This window comes from Pezoporus occidentalis, unplaced genomic scaffold (genome assembly GCF_034315485.1).
Source record: "Pezoporus occidentalis ecotype Australia unplaced genomic scaffold, CSIRO_AGI_Poc_V1 ctg53, whole genome shotgun sequence".
Classification (NCBI taxonomy): domain Eukaryota; kingdom Metazoa; phylum Chordata; class Aves; order Psittaciformes; family Psittacidae; genus Pezoporus; species Pezoporus occidentalis.
The window spans coordinates 873,575-890,749 of NW_026915866.1; the positions used below are offsets into that span (position 1 = coordinate 873,575).

The 17,175-nt window shown below is 41.8% G+C and overlaps 1 protein-coding gene across 12 annotated transcripts in view; it reads right to left on the reverse strand.

Annotated features, from left to right (window-relative positions):
* TRIM2 (tripartite motif containing 2) overlaps positions 1-17,175 on the reverse strand; it is an 89,416-nt gene that overhangs the window by 38,426 nt on the left and 33,815 nt on the right. For 7 of the 12 annotated variants that reach the window (XM_062637501.1, XM_062637497.1, XM_062637502.1 and 4 more), the window contains exon 2: positions 1,494-1,675. In XM_062637501.1, coding sequence (XP_062493485.1) covers positions 1,494-1,627 — 134 coding nt within the window. In that variant the 5' untranslated portion in view covers positions 1,628-1,675. Of the gene's footprint in view, positions 1-1,493; positions 1,676-6,037; positions 6,445-8,429; positions 8,451-17,175 lie in introns of those variants that run through there. The other 5 variants (XM_062637506.1, XM_062637505.1, XM_062637504.1 and 2 more) reach the window with 4 other exon arrangements.

Sequence of the window (17,175 nt, forward strand, 5' to 3'; positions counted from 1 at the left end):
ATCACAGTTTATGTTCAGGGGAGTTTTGGAGGAGATTTTTGTTTGTTTGTGTTTGATTTGTGTGAGGGGAGAGGGTTGCTGGGGGCTTTTTAGAAAAATTATATTTCACAGAATGTAAATCTGACACAGAAGTTCTGTGATCAACAATATGCAGCAGACTGGCCTAGGTAACTGGTCTTGAAAAGTTAATGGCTGCTGGGCATGCAACATCCAACTGCAATTTGCAATTCAGTACAGTCCCATAAGCACAGGAAGCTTTGCAGAATGCAGTCCTTAATGTGAGCAGTGCTACACCACATTCCTTAAGAGATGCCAACCAAGAAAGTGTGACCTTGCACAGCCACACAGCTCTTATCCACTTCCAAGGGTTTTTCTTGCACCAAACCTCCCATGGCAGCTCTCCTTCTGACCCCCCAGTAAGGGCTCTGTGAATGGAGAGCTTAGGCTTTGCACATCAGGAATACAGTGGAAGAGTTCTTCCAGCCTCTCTCCATAACCAGATCAGCATAAGAGGATTACAGTGAAAACCAGAAGCTGACCTTAGGATTTACACATGAACTGAAGTCAAGAAACTTAAGACATGATGGTGAAAATTCTGATTTCCCTGACTTCAGTGAGAGTTTCACTGCTGACTTCAGTAAAGTCAGGGTTTCCTATTCTACAAAAGACCAGTTCATCTGACACACTCAGAGATCCACAATTTTTCCTGCACCCTCTGCAAAGTTCAATATGCACACCACAGTTCTAGGAAGTGGAAATCTTGTGAACTAAATGTTCACATAAAACATCATTTATTAAAATCCTCATGCCATTCAACATATAATCCGAAGAGTTCAATCACATCACTGGGTAAAGAACTCTAACAAATAATTCATCAGCTAACTTTTCTGCAGATACTGTATTTTCTCCAGCATTTGATGGATAATATAGTATTATCACTATGGATATTCAGTTAATTTAGCTAAACACAGTAGGTGCCAGGTTTCTGGTTTATCACATCTCTTTTCAGAGCTTTTCCACTTCAGTCAACCAAGCTGCAGAATAATGAAGACATTTAATCACAGGTTATTAATAATGTATATATCATGTCTAACCCTTGGACATTAAAGGATGGGATAATTAATTCTCTGCTTAGTAAATCAACAAAGAAAGGGTTTTACTGTTTCTAATTATACTAATCAGGATAAATTTGAGGCCATTAATTTGAGATCCAAATTCTGAATGCCAACACTTTTCACATGGTTGTAACTGTATTCATTAGTTTCATTAGATTTACTTTTTATTGACCCTTCCATAAAGGGAATGTATTCCAAATATTCCACTGCCATCTCTTCTTCCTGCCTCCCACAAATAACAGTGTTTTTCCTCATCCCTGACTTTCCAGCATTCCCAGACTTCATCATGCCTTGGTATGACCTTTACAACTAAGTCCCCATCCACGTGCTTGTTACACGACACAAAAACCTCATTACCAGCTTGAGGAAAGGACTTACCTCTCACAGAAAGTGTGCAGGCAGGGGAGTACTTTGGGGTTCTTGTAACGGTCCAGGCATATGCTGCAAATCAGAAACTGCTTGTCAATCTGGCGGACCACAGGACTTGGGATGTTGGAGCCTTCACTGGCCATCCTAGACTACTGACATATGCGTCCTGTTCCCTTCTACCCTGCACGCTGCTGGAGTGGGGTGGGGAAAAGAAGAAAAGAAGAAAAATGGCTTATAAACTCCATGAAATAACAAGATCAACAGCTAATTCACTGATGTTTAATCCTTGTGCAGGAATTCATATTTCCCTCTAAAACCAAACCAGTGAAGAATTAAACTTCCAAAATGACTTATCGCTGGTGAGAACTTGTGAAGCAGCCATATCTACAACATGTAACACCTCTGTTTGAGCAGGCATTCTGGAAAGGCATGTTGCCTCTGGACTGATGGAGTTACAGGGCTGTCTGCTTTTAAAAAAATCCCATGATATAAATGTTCTTGCACCAGTAGTTTCAGTCAGTGGTAACAAACACAGGATTTCTTATATCTACAGTACTGCTGGCAAAATGATTAGACTGGAACCGTACCAGGCAGTCAAAGGGCCGCATCACAGGCAAAATGACGCAGCCTAACAATTTTTTCCTTATCAGTGCTGGTGTTGCCAAAGATATGGCAGGTTTTGACTCCAGGAAGTCCCCAGAAAGGAACCTCCAGAACCAGTCAGCCTCTGGAAAGGTTGTGCTCCATTTCTGCATCAGCTACGCAGGTGAGATAGGTGAAAATCCTCATGATATAAGAAACTGAGCAAAGGAGAGGCAACTAATAGGTGCCAAGAATCAGCAAAGGTAGGGTGAAGGATGCATGAAAGCACATCAAAATAATTAATGCAAGAAAAATACCACTGTAGGCAGAAAGAGTAGTAAGAATCATGTTTCTAGGACTCTTATTAATCCTGTCATATAGTGCATGAAATAGAAGGGTAAGAAAAAAGTCTATGACTGACAGAATTAAACTTACAGGTTAAGGAATCCCAGCAGGATTGGAGCACCTAAGGCACGAGGAGAGAAAAACTTAAGTTTCTTTTCAGCTGGAGGTACAAATTCTAGCCAACAGAATTCATATGTGGAAAGAGAAGACGGGAGGAAAAGGAAGGAAGCAATCTCAGGGAAAAGTAAACTTCCTGCTAAAATAGTTTAGGAAAACCTGCCAAGCAGAGGCCATGCAGACAATTTGATATTTGGCTCAGGCGCAGTTCAGCCTTTCCAAGACAGAAATAAGGAGCCCTCTGCCTTGGTGCTGATTACCCTCATTCAAAGTCACTCAATTCAACAATGATTTGCATGCCCTGTAGCATCTTATTGGCAGCGTTGCATCAGATCTTCTTCCTGTGCTGAATGCACGGCACACTAATCTGGCAGAGTTGAACTCATATTGTTCTTCCTGAGCTGTGTATTTTGCCATACAGGTATGGCTTACTTACTACATTGAGCAAGTGGCTATTTCTAGGATAATAACAGTGAGTATGGATTAGGCTGTACTGACTTCCTTGATAACAGGCTCCTCATGAATCAGCTCTGTGCTAGCACATAGAGCAGCAGAAAGTTATTCACAGTTAAAAATACCCAACAGCAGTAACTGACATTTAATTCAGAGGAAAGCATTTATGGCTGGCCCTTTTGTTTCCTTTCTTTTTCCAAGAAGGGAGAATCCACAAGGTTAAAAATGGCTATAATCCTTGTAAAACATCATGTTTGTTCACAATCCAAAAATGCATGATTTCAGGATTGAGCATGTTTCTTTTTTTTTTTCATTTCTTCCTCCATAGTAAGGTAAAATCAAATATTACATAGACACAAATTAATTTTACCTATTTAGATGCCATAAATAACACATAATAAACCTTAGGAGATCAACCGGGAATCTGTGTTACTTTTTAAAAGCTTGCTTTAAAAATGGCTTTACAAGCAGTGGAAATAAAATATATAGCTTTCACAAAAGGGAATAGAAAGAGCAGACTCTCAAACATGCACTAACGTGTCCGTGCGTTTGGCAGCATAACACGTGGAACTTCCCTGATGTCTTGCAAAAGAAGTGTCACTTCACCACGGATGCAGCTGTGTTTGCTTCCCATACAGGTATAGATCGTACCCCCAAAAGTTAGGGGTGGGGACCAAACAAAGCAGGGAAGATAATCAGAAGCAGGAAGACTTCTTATCAAAAGCACAGTTTCCGAACTGGCCACTGATACACTACAAACAGTGTAGATTTTTTGTTACAGACTAAGTACAGACTATTGAGAGAAAAACCCTCTACTCATATGAAAGAATAGGTCTGCAGTGAATGCTGCCTGTCATTTAACAGAAGAAAATTCTCTAGCAATCAGGTATTTTCTGTGATTTCATCTTGCTGCTATCAAGTGCAGCTACACCAGGAAACAGCATTTACACAAGGAAAACTCCTGCTGCCTGAAAAACATCGTATTCATTTAATCTGATCTTCACCTTGGCTTTTTACGTTTCCCCAATCTCATTGCAAAATCAGGTGATTCTTGGTGTTTCATACACAAGGCTCATGCCAGCCACTTTAATTTCCAAATGTTCACACTTTAAGCTTTGTCAGTGGAGGAAATCATTAACAATTCAGAAGTAAGTGCTTGCAACATCTGATGTTTTGTCTGGAACACAGCAGGCCATGACTGTCATTTATCCCCTGTGCTCACATAAATCAGGCTCAAAACATGCACCTGGAAATACAGTTCCATCAGCACATTTCAAGCTGTACCACTACCTGGTACAACAACGTCTTTCACAGGTGATTCATATTAAAAAGTGGTTTGAGTATGGAATTTTCAGGATTCTGCAGCCTCCCTGAGCCAACTCCACCTTTGATGCAATTTTGATGAATGTGATGTACCTACACGAGGATGATTTTACCCGCTGACTCAATGAAAGAACTGTATAATAAAAGAGCATTGGACAAAAAGCTGCAGATTTTACATGATGCTTTCATCATCTAAATCAGAATACTGTCTTTTGAATTTCACCAAAGACAGTATTCTGACTTACTGCAGTGCTCACAGCAGTTCCTGGAAACAGCAACCTAAGTTTCAGATGTATTAGCAGTGGGAGATTTTGCAGAGTAACACTAGTTTCACGAAAAAAAGATCATTCTTTTTTGTAGCAGCATCTTCTGAGCTTGGAAACTGCCAGAGCTCTTTTGGATGTTCATCCTGCCTCACAATCTAATAAAGAACAGCTGAAGCATGAGCTCTGAAACCAAGTCTAAGAATCCATTCTCTGTATAGTTAACACTTCATAATTTAAACATGCAAAATCAAAGGTTTATGAAACATTGCACCAAACAAGACATAAACCCCCACCCATTTATCTATAAGAAGCACACACTGGAAACCCAGTTCATGTGTGCTAAATCAAGCGCAGAAAAGGGTTCTGAAATGCATACCCTTTGTTACCCCTTTGAAGCTCAAGGACTGTTATCTTTCCAGCCACCCGAAACATAACACTTCTTTTCTTTCAGCTTGGAGATACAACTATCAATTTTCATTCACAATATACCATACAGCAAAGAAAGGAGAACACAATGGCTCTCTAAGCTAGTGGAAAGCCTTGCCTTGTTATGCATGCATGCCTTCAGGAACCAAAGTCAGGGTGCGGCCCCACCCATATGAAAAGAACTTCCTATAGCATTAGAAAAGGAAAAAAATCCACATTAGGGTACAGCAAATAACAGTTCAACACGAGCTGTTTCAGATAGAGCCACGTAATAGGAAGGTGCACTCTTCCTACAGGTATCTTCAAATGAGCTCTGGAATTTCCCAACAGTTATTGAATTCTCTATTAGTTTCTGTGGCTCAGCCAACAAAAAGGCATTGGAAAACTTAAAGCTGTCTGTTCAATTCCAGGATTTATTCCTAAAAGTGCAGAATTCCCTGTTGCTGATACACTGCCATCACTGAACTCCACCCAGACAGAGCTGCAACTAGCCTGAAAGTACAGGCTGAGGAGAACAAATTGCTTGCAGCTTGTTCATCCTCTTCTTATCGATGGTATTCACAACCTAGAGGGTCTATTCATGTATTATAAATGAATAGGTTTCCAATGGCAACATTTCCAAAGGAACGGTTAGGCCTTGAGAGCTGTAAGAAAGGGTGGGGAACCTCGATTTTGTTGATCCAAGGAATGGGGGAGCTGAGGTTTAAAAGTCCTTAAAACAGATATATCATGTGTCCAGACTCTCTAGGAATAAAGAACAGATTCTAACACCAGCCCCAAAACTAGCCAACACACCACGCAAATTAATAATCATAACCTCCACACAGTCCACTTGTGTAAAAGGCTTGATAAGCTAAATTTTCATTCCTTTCTCTCCCACTCTTGCCATCAGCTGGGTGCCCTGTTTAAAACACAGCAACCCTCTTCATTCTTACAGCATGCAGAAGCGTAATGAACGACTGGTGGCCAAAACAGAAGGAGCAACGCAGCAGCAGCCACCAGGAATAACACTGAGAGAACTTGAGCATTATTTAGACCTACCCATCTTTGCAGAAAAATAGCTTAATCAGTGCAGTGCTGAGGATAAAATCCTTGCAGGGACGGAGCTGCAGTTCCGCAGTAATCCAAACGAACAAACCATCATCTGTCAATATTGCAAGCCTCACGCGTAAAACTGTCTCAGAATCCCTATCACAGCACAGTCATTATTAGATGCATGACAGATTTTGTGCTCTAAGGAATGACGCTCCATTCCACGGAGAGGACAGGTGGAAAGAAAAATGGAAGAACAAGAGGAGGCCCAGAGAAGTCGTCATGATTTTTTTTTCCTCTGGGTCATTTACAAGGGGGAGACCCCTTCGGGATTCAAACCAATCAATCTTTATTTAGCACATCTTTTTCTCACTCAGCCTGTGTAGAAAGACTGCAGCAAACGGTGCAAGGGATTGTGGGATAGGGATGCAGCAGAGAGCTGCGACGAGATTCGCTGGGTGGGTTTTTTCCCTCCCTACTCAGCAATCAGCTGTTCCAAGGCTCCGCGCAGGGCCATTGAATTTGGTCACCAGAATGTTATTACAGGATTAGCAGGCAGGCACGGCTACCGCTGTGCATCTGGCATCTCAATGCCGCTAAGAAATACATATGCAAATATTACTTGGGAATCGGAAAAAGGATTTAACTCCGAAGGGGAGAGTAAATATTACGTAACGCCCATTACCAGGACAGTCGCCACAGAAGAAACGAAAGCACTTTCGTTTGTAAAGGAGACAAAGTTTAACACCCAACAATTACACCTTGATTTTGTCAGGATTCAAAGTATTTCTCAGGATATAATTCTTCCCTGCCTCGACTTCCAGCAACAAAAGACCCCCACAAGAGCTCTTTGTCTCGCCAGATGTTTAAAGAAGCAGCAAAGGACCCCTTCAGAAAGCTGTGCTACTGACACACAAACCATCAGCAGTTTCTTCTACTACAGAGTTGCGTATTTGACCTGACTCAGACTCAAGTCAAATACATAAGGCAGCAATTAGTAAACTCATATTCAATGAACGTGAAAATCAGAGCTAACAGTCAGCCCAACTGTTTTACAAACATTAATGCAAAGGTGTATTGTCTTAGTTAATCTATTTACTTGTTTAAATTAAAAAAAAAAAAAAGTAAAATCACAGATCAATTCAGATTTAACTAGGCTATTACCTAAAGCAATTCGGTGTCTGGTATTCTTCAGCTATGCAGAGAAGGTTGTTAAAAAGATGCTTGTGAATACGCAGACGTTACTGAAGTAAAGCAACAGAGAATTAGCTTTGTCTTCCAGTATAACAGCTGGTGGGTTTTGCAGACTAGGTAGTATTTGCATCTCTAAATACAGTGTATCTTTTCTTTTGAAAAAGCAAATCATATGCAAGTATTTCAGCTAACTGAGGCTAACAAAGCTTCCCACAAATAAAAGGACACAAAGGTCCATTTGCATCAAGAACAAAAAATGTGGGGTTTAAACATTGTCTGTGCTACTCTGACTTAATTAGAACAGATATTGTTATTTCAGAAGTTTAAAATGTTGTCCTAAGTTTTTCAAGCACAGTTTCCAAAAAAGAATGAATTTATTCAATTCTTGCACCAATGAGGTAAATAGTATTAATAATCATTTAGCATGGCTGAAGAGTAGTCTAAATTCCTGTTAAAAGTACAGATTCCTCACACATCATTTGCTTGTCACTTGGCAATCATTTACCAGATCTGTTTTATGCATCAGGCAGATCCAGCCTGGTTTCCCTGGGTAATGCCCACAGGGTAAAAGCATGTTGTAATCCAGTTTATAACCTGAAATGAAACATCAGGCAGCGTGTGTGTATGTGTTAGGATTTTGGGTGCTTGTGCCAAAATACTGCTCCTCTGATTCTCTCAACATGTGCTAACTCCGTCAAAGAGAGAGAACAAAGTATGTTTCATTTTAGCTCCAGCATTCAGCAGGTCAGAAGAAACAGGCATCTGCACAGCAGGGTTCACAGTTTCAAAAGAAGGGCAGAGATTTCAGGCACATTTTTGAGGGGTGGGTTTTTATGTTTCTTTGGGGTTTTTTTGCTTGCTTTTTAAGCTGCCTAGAACCCCCACTGCAAACAGCAAGCCACATATTTCACTCCCACAAGGAGATCCAAGGCCTTTTGTTTTTGCCACTGGAACACTGACACACGTAAAACAAAAATCAAGAGGGAAAATTCAGGAGTCCCCCCACCCCCACCCCAGACCCGAAGTGAAAACTCTCAGACTGAAGCATACAGGCACCACATAGCTGCTTGCTTTCCTTGCTCATTTCAAGCATCAAATTTACATCCACTAAAACAGAATGACAAGTATTGCTCAAATTACTATTTCCATTTACAATCAGTAGTGAGGGCTGCGTACCCCTCAGATCAGAACCGATCCCATAACATACCTCATGGCCAAAGGAGACTGGAGGAGCCACAGCTGCAGGCACTCTCACAGAGGTCTACACCTCCAAATGAGAGATTGCTTCAAAGTGCAATTCTCTTGCAATTAACTCTGAGAAACTGCCTGCTGACAGGGAGCTGATATTCTGCAAATAATCCTGCTTCTTCAGCAAAACAAAAATGTGGTACTGTGGCAAGGAAAATAAGACAAAAGTCTTAGAATTTCCCTTGTGATTTTTGCTCTTACATGTTGAATGTTGAATCATGGTTTTCTTCTCCCTAGTGAAGAGGAAATGGATTTGTAGCTGAGCGAATAGTTGTGTACTTTACCCCCATAGCAGTTACTACCAGCCTGTTTCAAATAGGGTTATTGTATATGTCTTTGGAGCTGGGAGTGAGGGTTGTTGTTATGTGCTTGGTTTTGGTTTTGTGGTTTGTTTTGTCTTTTTTGTTTTAAAAAGAACAGGCTACTTTCCCTCAGAGATTTGCTGCACTCATTGCTGTGAGGTGCTCCTGCCCATGGCGGGGGTTGGAACTAGATGATCTTAAGGTCCTTTTCAACCCAAACCATTCTATGATTCTATGATTTATCTGCATCACTGCTGCCTTAAAGTTCAGGAATAAAGTTCAGGAGAAGAAAATACATAGCATATGCCATCTTCATAGTGTCGTGGAAGTGATCTAGCCCCTGTAAATATCATGGGTTTTGAAAACATTATTCTTGTCCCTGTTCCAAACACAACCTCAGTTCATATTCTTAGGGAGCCCATTAACAGTAAGTTCTAAAAAACCCCACAGCTAATTTACAGACTATAGGAAGATAGGTATTGGTATAACCTTCCTAACATTAAATAAGTCATCCAAACATGCCAGGTTAAAATTAGTGGTGTGCACCGAAGCCTGTACTATAAACTGACTGAAGGGAGAGTAGTTTAAATCAGTCTATAGGAAAGAGATCGTAAGGTCAGCAGAAAAAAAATAATATTGGGTTGACCCAGCTTAAATGGCCAGCTAATAAAGTCCTGGCAATTAAGACTGACTGGAAAACAAGAAGTGTGAGAGACCAGAAATCAATTACCCAAAGCTGATATGCTGCGAATGCTGGCTAGTTTGGGAACACAAATATAGGAAAGGATAGGCTGTTACAGTCATCGCCCAGTTCCAACGTCCTTAATTTGACCGTGGTGCCAGGAAAGCACGTGGGTTGAAAACACCAGGCTCTGTCATTGTGGGACCATGCCCACACCAGGAATAAAGGGGCCTTTGTCATCCTCATGAGACAGCAGCAGTGGAGGCACCTTTACCTTTCTTTACCCATGCAGATGCAGCAGCTCCCACAGAACAGAGCGGCTTCCAGCCCCAACTCCACAGTCTCCAGTAGCCCAGGCTGTAGCTCACGTGGCCTGGGAAGAGCCACAGCTTCCTCCCACTGTGGGTTTGTAGCTAAAGGGCCCATCTGCCCCAAAAGGAACTCTGCTAGGTCCTGGTTCCTCCCCACCAGCCACAGCCTGGGCCCTCAATCCCTATCCCATGTTGTGATTCAGTGGAGCAGATGCTCTTCCCTGAAGCTTGTGACCCAACACGTGGCTTGTCATAGCCTGGGAGGCAAAGAACTTGAAAGGTTTGCCTGGGATAAAATGCTGGGCGGCTGGAGACCTTCCCAGCCCCCCCCAGCACACATCCTCTTATGCCTTTGCCACCTTATTCTATTTCCTTCTGCCTTCTGCTTACACGTAGTTTAGTTTGCCAAGGTGCGGCTTTTCTAGCACAACTGCAGCGAGGCTGGGACAGCCTGGCCTCCTGGCTCAGCCAACCCAAGCTTGGCTGCAGTGACTGCATTCCCTGCCTGTACCCGGCACTGATGTTGCAAGCCAGACAGCACCAAACACCAACTGCTTTTCTCCCCTCTGTGTTACTTTTTCTCTTTCCCCTTTTGGGTATTTGCCATTGAGGTTGCAAGGCCAGGCACTACGGACACCAGAAACAACCTCTGGTGACTGCATTCTGGCATTTCTTCTGCACAGCAATGGGCTCACCCTGAGTACCAGTCAGATTCTGATGTCACGAACAAGGTTTCTTCTAAAAGCTTTCAACCACTAAAGGCAGGAATAACAGGAAAAGAAGCCACTGCTATAAATGAAAGCCTTGCTTAATAGTTTTACATATTTAATGCTTTGTTGCTTTTTTCTCCTTCCTTTCCTTAGTCTGTAATCAAAGGTTATAACAGGATGAACACCTGAAATACAGGGGTGGGCCTCGTAAGATATCAACATACTAATGCTTTATATTCTTGTAGAGGAGGAAAGGGTTATGAGTGGAATCTAATACACCCTCTTCTTCTCTCTCCCCATTCCCACAGCTTCTGCCTGCCTCTGCAGAATCCCTTCACCACCCTTTGGTGGTGCAATAGTCCTGCTTCCATCCCCACAAACCCCACCTCCTAGCTGTCTAGTCCTTGGACACAGAGAAGGCCTGCTGGTGGCTGCCCTACACACACCAAGAGATGAGACTGGGAAGTTAGAGCTTGTATGGTCACACAGTCATCACTCAACTGAGATATGATACCTAGTTCAAGACTGTTTGTCTGCCTGAGGTTTTCAGGACCTCACCTTGGGTCAGAACCTTGCACAATAAATTCCACCACATTTGGAGAACACTGGATTTATTGCATGTGCAGGGGCAATTTGAATGCTTGCAGTGGAAGTCCATGAATCCCCAGCTAAATGACCAACATTCTCACAAATGAAGTTTCAGAGAAAGAGGGTAGGAAATGAGGGGGAAAGGGCATGCCGAGGGAAATGACAGGATTAAATCATCACATATCAGGTTAAATGACAGCCTCAGAGCTGTCATTTAGGGCTCTTTCCATGTTTAATAAAAAGACATATTCTCAGGTGAGCCATTACAATCTGCAGTGTGGTAGGTCCAAGTAATTATTTCAGGAGCTAGATGTTGTACAAGCCCAAGTAGAAGGATCTAAAATTGTATACTTGCTGTCCAAAGCAGTGAGTCAGAGCACCTATAGGGAAAAGCCCCTTACCCTGGTTAAGTACCAGGTGCTGTTAACATCACAACTGTACATTTTTGACTCCCTGGGCCTACCTGTTTTGTTAACACTGACAGGTCTCTGTTCAGCCTTTATAAGCACAGGCTCAAATAAAGCCAAGCTGAACTGACAAATAATTAAAACTGCACATCAGATCACTGCTGCTTCTATAAACATCTGCTCTGAAATGCTAGTTGAAATAAAATTGCTCCACGGAGACTTGATACTAATCACTGTTAATCCCTCCAGGCACAGGATAACAAGTAGTACAGACAAAAAGCAGAAGATTGAGCAGGAATCTATTTGGAAAGATGTCCTTGGCCTTTCCTAGATATTGTAGGAATATATAAGGTGTATTTTAAAAGCTATAGGCATCTTCTTCAGAGTTGATCAGCAATGGCAAGAAAAATAGAGGCAAGTAATAAATGCCCAGTGCTTTTGGGACTGAGCTGTGCTGTGAAGGCTGAACTGCTCAGAGACCATCCTCTTCAGTCGCCCCTGACACACACCTCTGGATCTGTCCCGCACTGCACCTCCACTTGATCTTACAGTTCTGTAATTCTCCCTTTAGGAGAGGTGATATACATTGGGTACTGGAGCTTAGTTATATATTCTCTATTGATCACTGCAAAGTTAAGTTCATCTGCCTCTGTTTCCATTTACTTCAGTAGGATTTTGTTGAACTAGCACAAAGTTTAAGTCAGCAAGGGAGAAGGCAGCACCCAGCAATCACCACATACCATGGAACTTCTTCACAAAATTAACTTAGAGACTGACAGCACTTTAGAACTGTTTTCTTGCAGCCTTCACAACCCCACTTCCCAGCAGATACAGCATGTGGAAAGTAAATCGGGAGAAAAAAATAGGTGTTTCACAGCAAGAAACAGCAGACAGAATATAAGCGTTAAAACAGCAAAAAATGGAGGCAGAAGACAAAGGAACTCATGTCTTCTTAGTGCACAGCACACAGCAGATAGGGTGCCTGAGCAGGTAGGGTTTCTGCCAAAAAAAATTTTGGGATAGAAATTAAGAAGGAGAGAGAAGGAACAACCCCCCTCCAGTCTGTAAGCAGGCTGAATTCAGGCTCTCATCCTCTGCAGCACTTCCATTGCTTAAAAGATGAAATACTGGTTGCTGCACCTCCATATTTACCTTGGCTTGTGTACAGTACCCACCTCATTTTCTTGCCCAGAGCACAGCAGCGACGTTACCTTCTCTCTGCTAAGTTTTCTTGTGAACTGATACGTCTTTCAAAAACACAGCACTATATCTAAATGTTTATATGGTCCTTGGGTTCAGCAAAACCCTTGCTCAAGCATAAAGTGGCAGGCAGCAGTTTACCCAGGCAGGCTCTTTAAGTTGGCAAGAATGCAACACTGAACTTTCACAGCAAGTAGGCAAACACGTAGCTGCATACAGCAGGTAGCCTGGCAGCACCAGCAATAGTGAGAAGCAATGTCAGAACAACCTTGGCAAAAGAAGCTCTGTGGGTTTTAACAATGCTTGTAGGCACAGGAGCTGAACCGATCAAACAACAGTAACAAAAAGCCACCTACAGCTCCTGCAGGGTGCTCCAAGCACACAGCCTGAGCATGCAGGCTGCAATGCCCTGTCCTCCTCTTCTGCACTCACAGGGTCACTGCATTTGACTTAGCAGGAGTCATGTCCAGCAATTCAAAGCTTGGAAACACCCCATGGCTGAACTTCACCCAGTAAACACGTCTTTCCAGTCCTTAGCAAGGACAACCGTTTGCTGATTGCATGCCAGCACTCCTATTTAAAGAACTGCTGTTATGGGAAAAAGCCAAAACCTTTCTACAGCAGAGACAAAGCATTCCCCGTATCTCGTGCCTTGTCTGCAAAATGCATCAATTCCCAGTATGTGTTTCCACTCCAGAGTTTCACTTCAGCCACAGTAAGATGCAGTTATCTGACTCCAAAACCACCATATCCCTGAGCAGGCAGACAGTCTAGTGACCCTCTCTCAGGGCCTACCAAGCAGATGCTCCGACTCAGACCAGGTTTCCCTCAAGTCTCTTGCTTGAGGGACAACGTTTTATACCTGACACAAGCAGGAAAGAGGAGCAGTAGTAAAACGTGTCCACTTCTATCCTTCATCTCCAAAAATAACTCTCCTAAGCTTTCTGTTAGACATCTCTTCCAGGTTCTCAGCCCAAGCAGGTTCAGGCTAGATGCCCAAGGGGCATTGCCAGACTTGATATAGGTCAGACTTCTGCAAAAATTACATTCTCAGAAGACCCTTATACATAACTGCCTGCATGAATATCCATCTTTTAGACTGACATCACAACTTACAAAGCAGAAGCTATTGAAAGAGGAGGCAAGTAGAACCACTTAAATGACACAGTTTAAAGACTCTCCCAAGCTGAACTGGGGTACACAGTACATTCATTTCTGTATAAAAACACATCCATTTGACCTTACAATAGAACAAATACATTTTTAGGTACATGAAAATCAAATTAGGAAACAGTCCAGGAAACAATAACCATGTGAATGCAGCTATCTCTTTAAAGAAAAAAAAAAACTTGGAAAAAACACAGGCATCAGGATAGCTAAGAACAAAATTGTCTTAAACCAGCCACATTATCATTCAGATTGTGATAGTACCTGGAAATATATTCCAAGTGTCAGAATCCCACTGTGATAGGCACCAGCTACACAGAACACAGATCCTGTGCAAGCATAGGTAGCCAATGTCTTAACGCCTCACGCAATTCAGCTATCACCGTTTAACCGTGACTAGGTTTAAATGACACACCATTTAACCATTTCTACACTAGGAAATAAGTTGTCATAGCCAGCCATTAATTTGGATAACAACTATTTTTGTGAAGAAAGAGGTGCAAGACGGTGGCTTATTTAGCCTGAATCTTTTGCAGTCAGAGAACAGGAGCAGATCTTAGAATCCTCCTCCCTTTGCAAAGGATACAAGAACTACCTGACACTTTAGAAGCAGTTCTTGCGATGACTGCAACAAGATGTACCATGTTGTTACTGATACAGGTTATATGAGTAAATGATAAAACCCATCTGAGGTGCATGTAAAGAAACCAGCTCTGGGCATTGCTGTTAAAAGTAATTGAGAAATCCTAGCAGAAAACCTGTTACGAGCAGGACATACAGAGTCTGCACTATCTCAGGTACTGAATTACTTCTCTTCAGATACCACAGTGAGGGGCTGTTAGGATGTATTTCACGTAAGTTAAATGCTTTTGAAAGCCTGATGAAACAGCATTCACTACTTTTTTTTTAGGTGGAGCATGCTGTATTCTGAGTTAAGTTTTAGTCAAAATTTAGATCTACTGCTTTTTACTCTTCCTATTTACTGTCCATAGATGTGTTGGATATTCTGTCATCCTGTGAGCTGTGAAAACCATTGCCCCAGGATGCTACAGTTGTTAATATTTCACAGGCATTCCAGAAAGAAGTACAAATTCATGCTGGATAAACTGATTAAAGATTTTAAAACACAAAGACACCGCCTCTGCCAGAAGCAGAACTGGAAGCACAAATCACTGAATATGAAAGGGCATTCTGGAGAGTACCATGGTATGTGTGATCTATTCAGATGCCCTTCTGTAGGCATTCACCGTCAGCCACCATCCAAATTATAAGGCTAGGCTAGATTTACTTCTAATTAGGTCCAGACAAGCCTTCAAAATACTCAGTGTAGACATCACAAGGGCTGTCATAATAGCCACTCCCTTTTGGCACAGTTAATGGACATTAATGGCTCCACAAGGCTGTTTTTATCACTTGGCAGAGCCCTGCCATTCAGGGATGTCAGGTGAAATGAATCCAGCACACAGCTGCCTTAATACACTACTCTTGCACGAAAAATGCCACTTTAGCAGTTACACCCATTTCTAAGTCATACAAACAGGACACACAACAATGAATGGAAATTGACTAGTCATCACCCCAAGCAGAGAACCCTTTCACAGTGAATACAGTACTTACCTAGCATATCTCCCCAGTACCTCCTACCTTTTCAAATTTACTTTAATTTCAAGAAGGAAAAAAAGGAAACTTTTAGAGATATTTCCATAAGAGTGACATTTGTCTTGTTTCTTTACAGAGGTACTCTGTATTATTCTAAAAGCAATGCCATGGAGCATGGGGAAATCATGCCTTGATCACTGTCTTGGTTCTCCTCATTTAAAAGTTGTCCATCTTCCTCAACAGAGGTCCCTCCAGAAGGTGCACACCTTCCAAGCAGGCCTTCTGCAAGAGAACATCCCAGAGGGAAACCGGTGATTGTTCAGAGGGTAAATGGCACCATTCAGGAGCTCAGATAAAGATCCATACCAAAAAATTAAATCTGGGAAGAAGCTTTCCTGCTCTTCTACTTACTTGTATTCGAGACTATGCAATGTGTCAGCTGCTGATAAGACACACAAATTGTGGACTTTGCAAGCACAGGAAAATGGAACCACTCATTTTTTGCAAATTCACCTTCTTTTATGGGAACATTTTTGCATGCACTAGTCTGGTCTGGGGGGTTTAATCATTATTTTACTTTTCTAGGAGGGACTAGTAAAAAAGTTAATTAGAATGAGGAAGCTAAGGGATGAGGGTGTTCTACGCCTACACCGAACATGTAGCACAGTTCTCATGGAAGTCCTCTGTTACATACTGTCTTCTGTTTCCAGTATAATAAAAGATTGCACTTGTCTCCACAGAGGTTTTAAGTAAAGCATTACATTTGTGAATGAATGGAAGATTATTCCTCTTTAATTAGTAATGAAGTATCTCAGAACGTGTTTGTATTTCACAATCAAAATTTATTTCCAACTATTTTGGATGCAAAACAAAAAAAAATACCACCGCATATTTGAGAAATAGCATGGAATCTTCATGGTGCAACACTTAATTTTATCTCTTTCTTATAAAATGTTTTCTGAACTGAGATGCAGAAAGATCAGTTGGTCCCAAGACTACACAGAGCAGATTAAGTAAACAAGTAAGAGAAGAGCCTGTTTCCTGTGGGGTGTCCAGGAAGCCTTTTTAGCGCATTGGGAAGACCACACATTAACTCCTACCATAATATTGTCTCAGAGTAACACTCAGAACAAAAAAAAACTTACATGGTATGAAATCAAGCTGTGGCTCTACCTGACTTTTGGGCCCTAGATTTCCTAACCTCAGTACAGTGCAATTAGAAAGCTTATCATGTGGAAGTTAGTCCCTGAAGGTTTATACTAACACTTCCACCAATACAGGGATTTCGGGAGTAAAGTTGTAGAAGGGTATTAGATGAATAACATTTCCTCACTGGAATAGGAGGCAAAAAAACAAACAACTGTGCAATACAGACAAACTGTGGCAGTATTCTCTCTTCAACAGTTTATGTATGCTGCAAAAGGCCTGTCCCTCAGCCAGATTTATCATTCCTAGGGGTTATTTTAGATCCTGAGGAATTTGTAAACAGGCTGATTCACAGTGTTTATAACACATAGCTGTTTTCAGAAGAACCAGGGTGGCCTTGAAGACACCTGACATCATTGAACTTGGTGACATCTGCTCTTTCGGACATCCTGTTTTTTACAGAGTAAGTAAGTTCTCTAATATAAATCATGGGTCAAATATGGCTAGGGCTAAATATGGTACACATACTCTCACCAAGGACCACTATGGAGATTAATGCATTCAGAGGCACATGAAAACGTAATTGTTCGGAT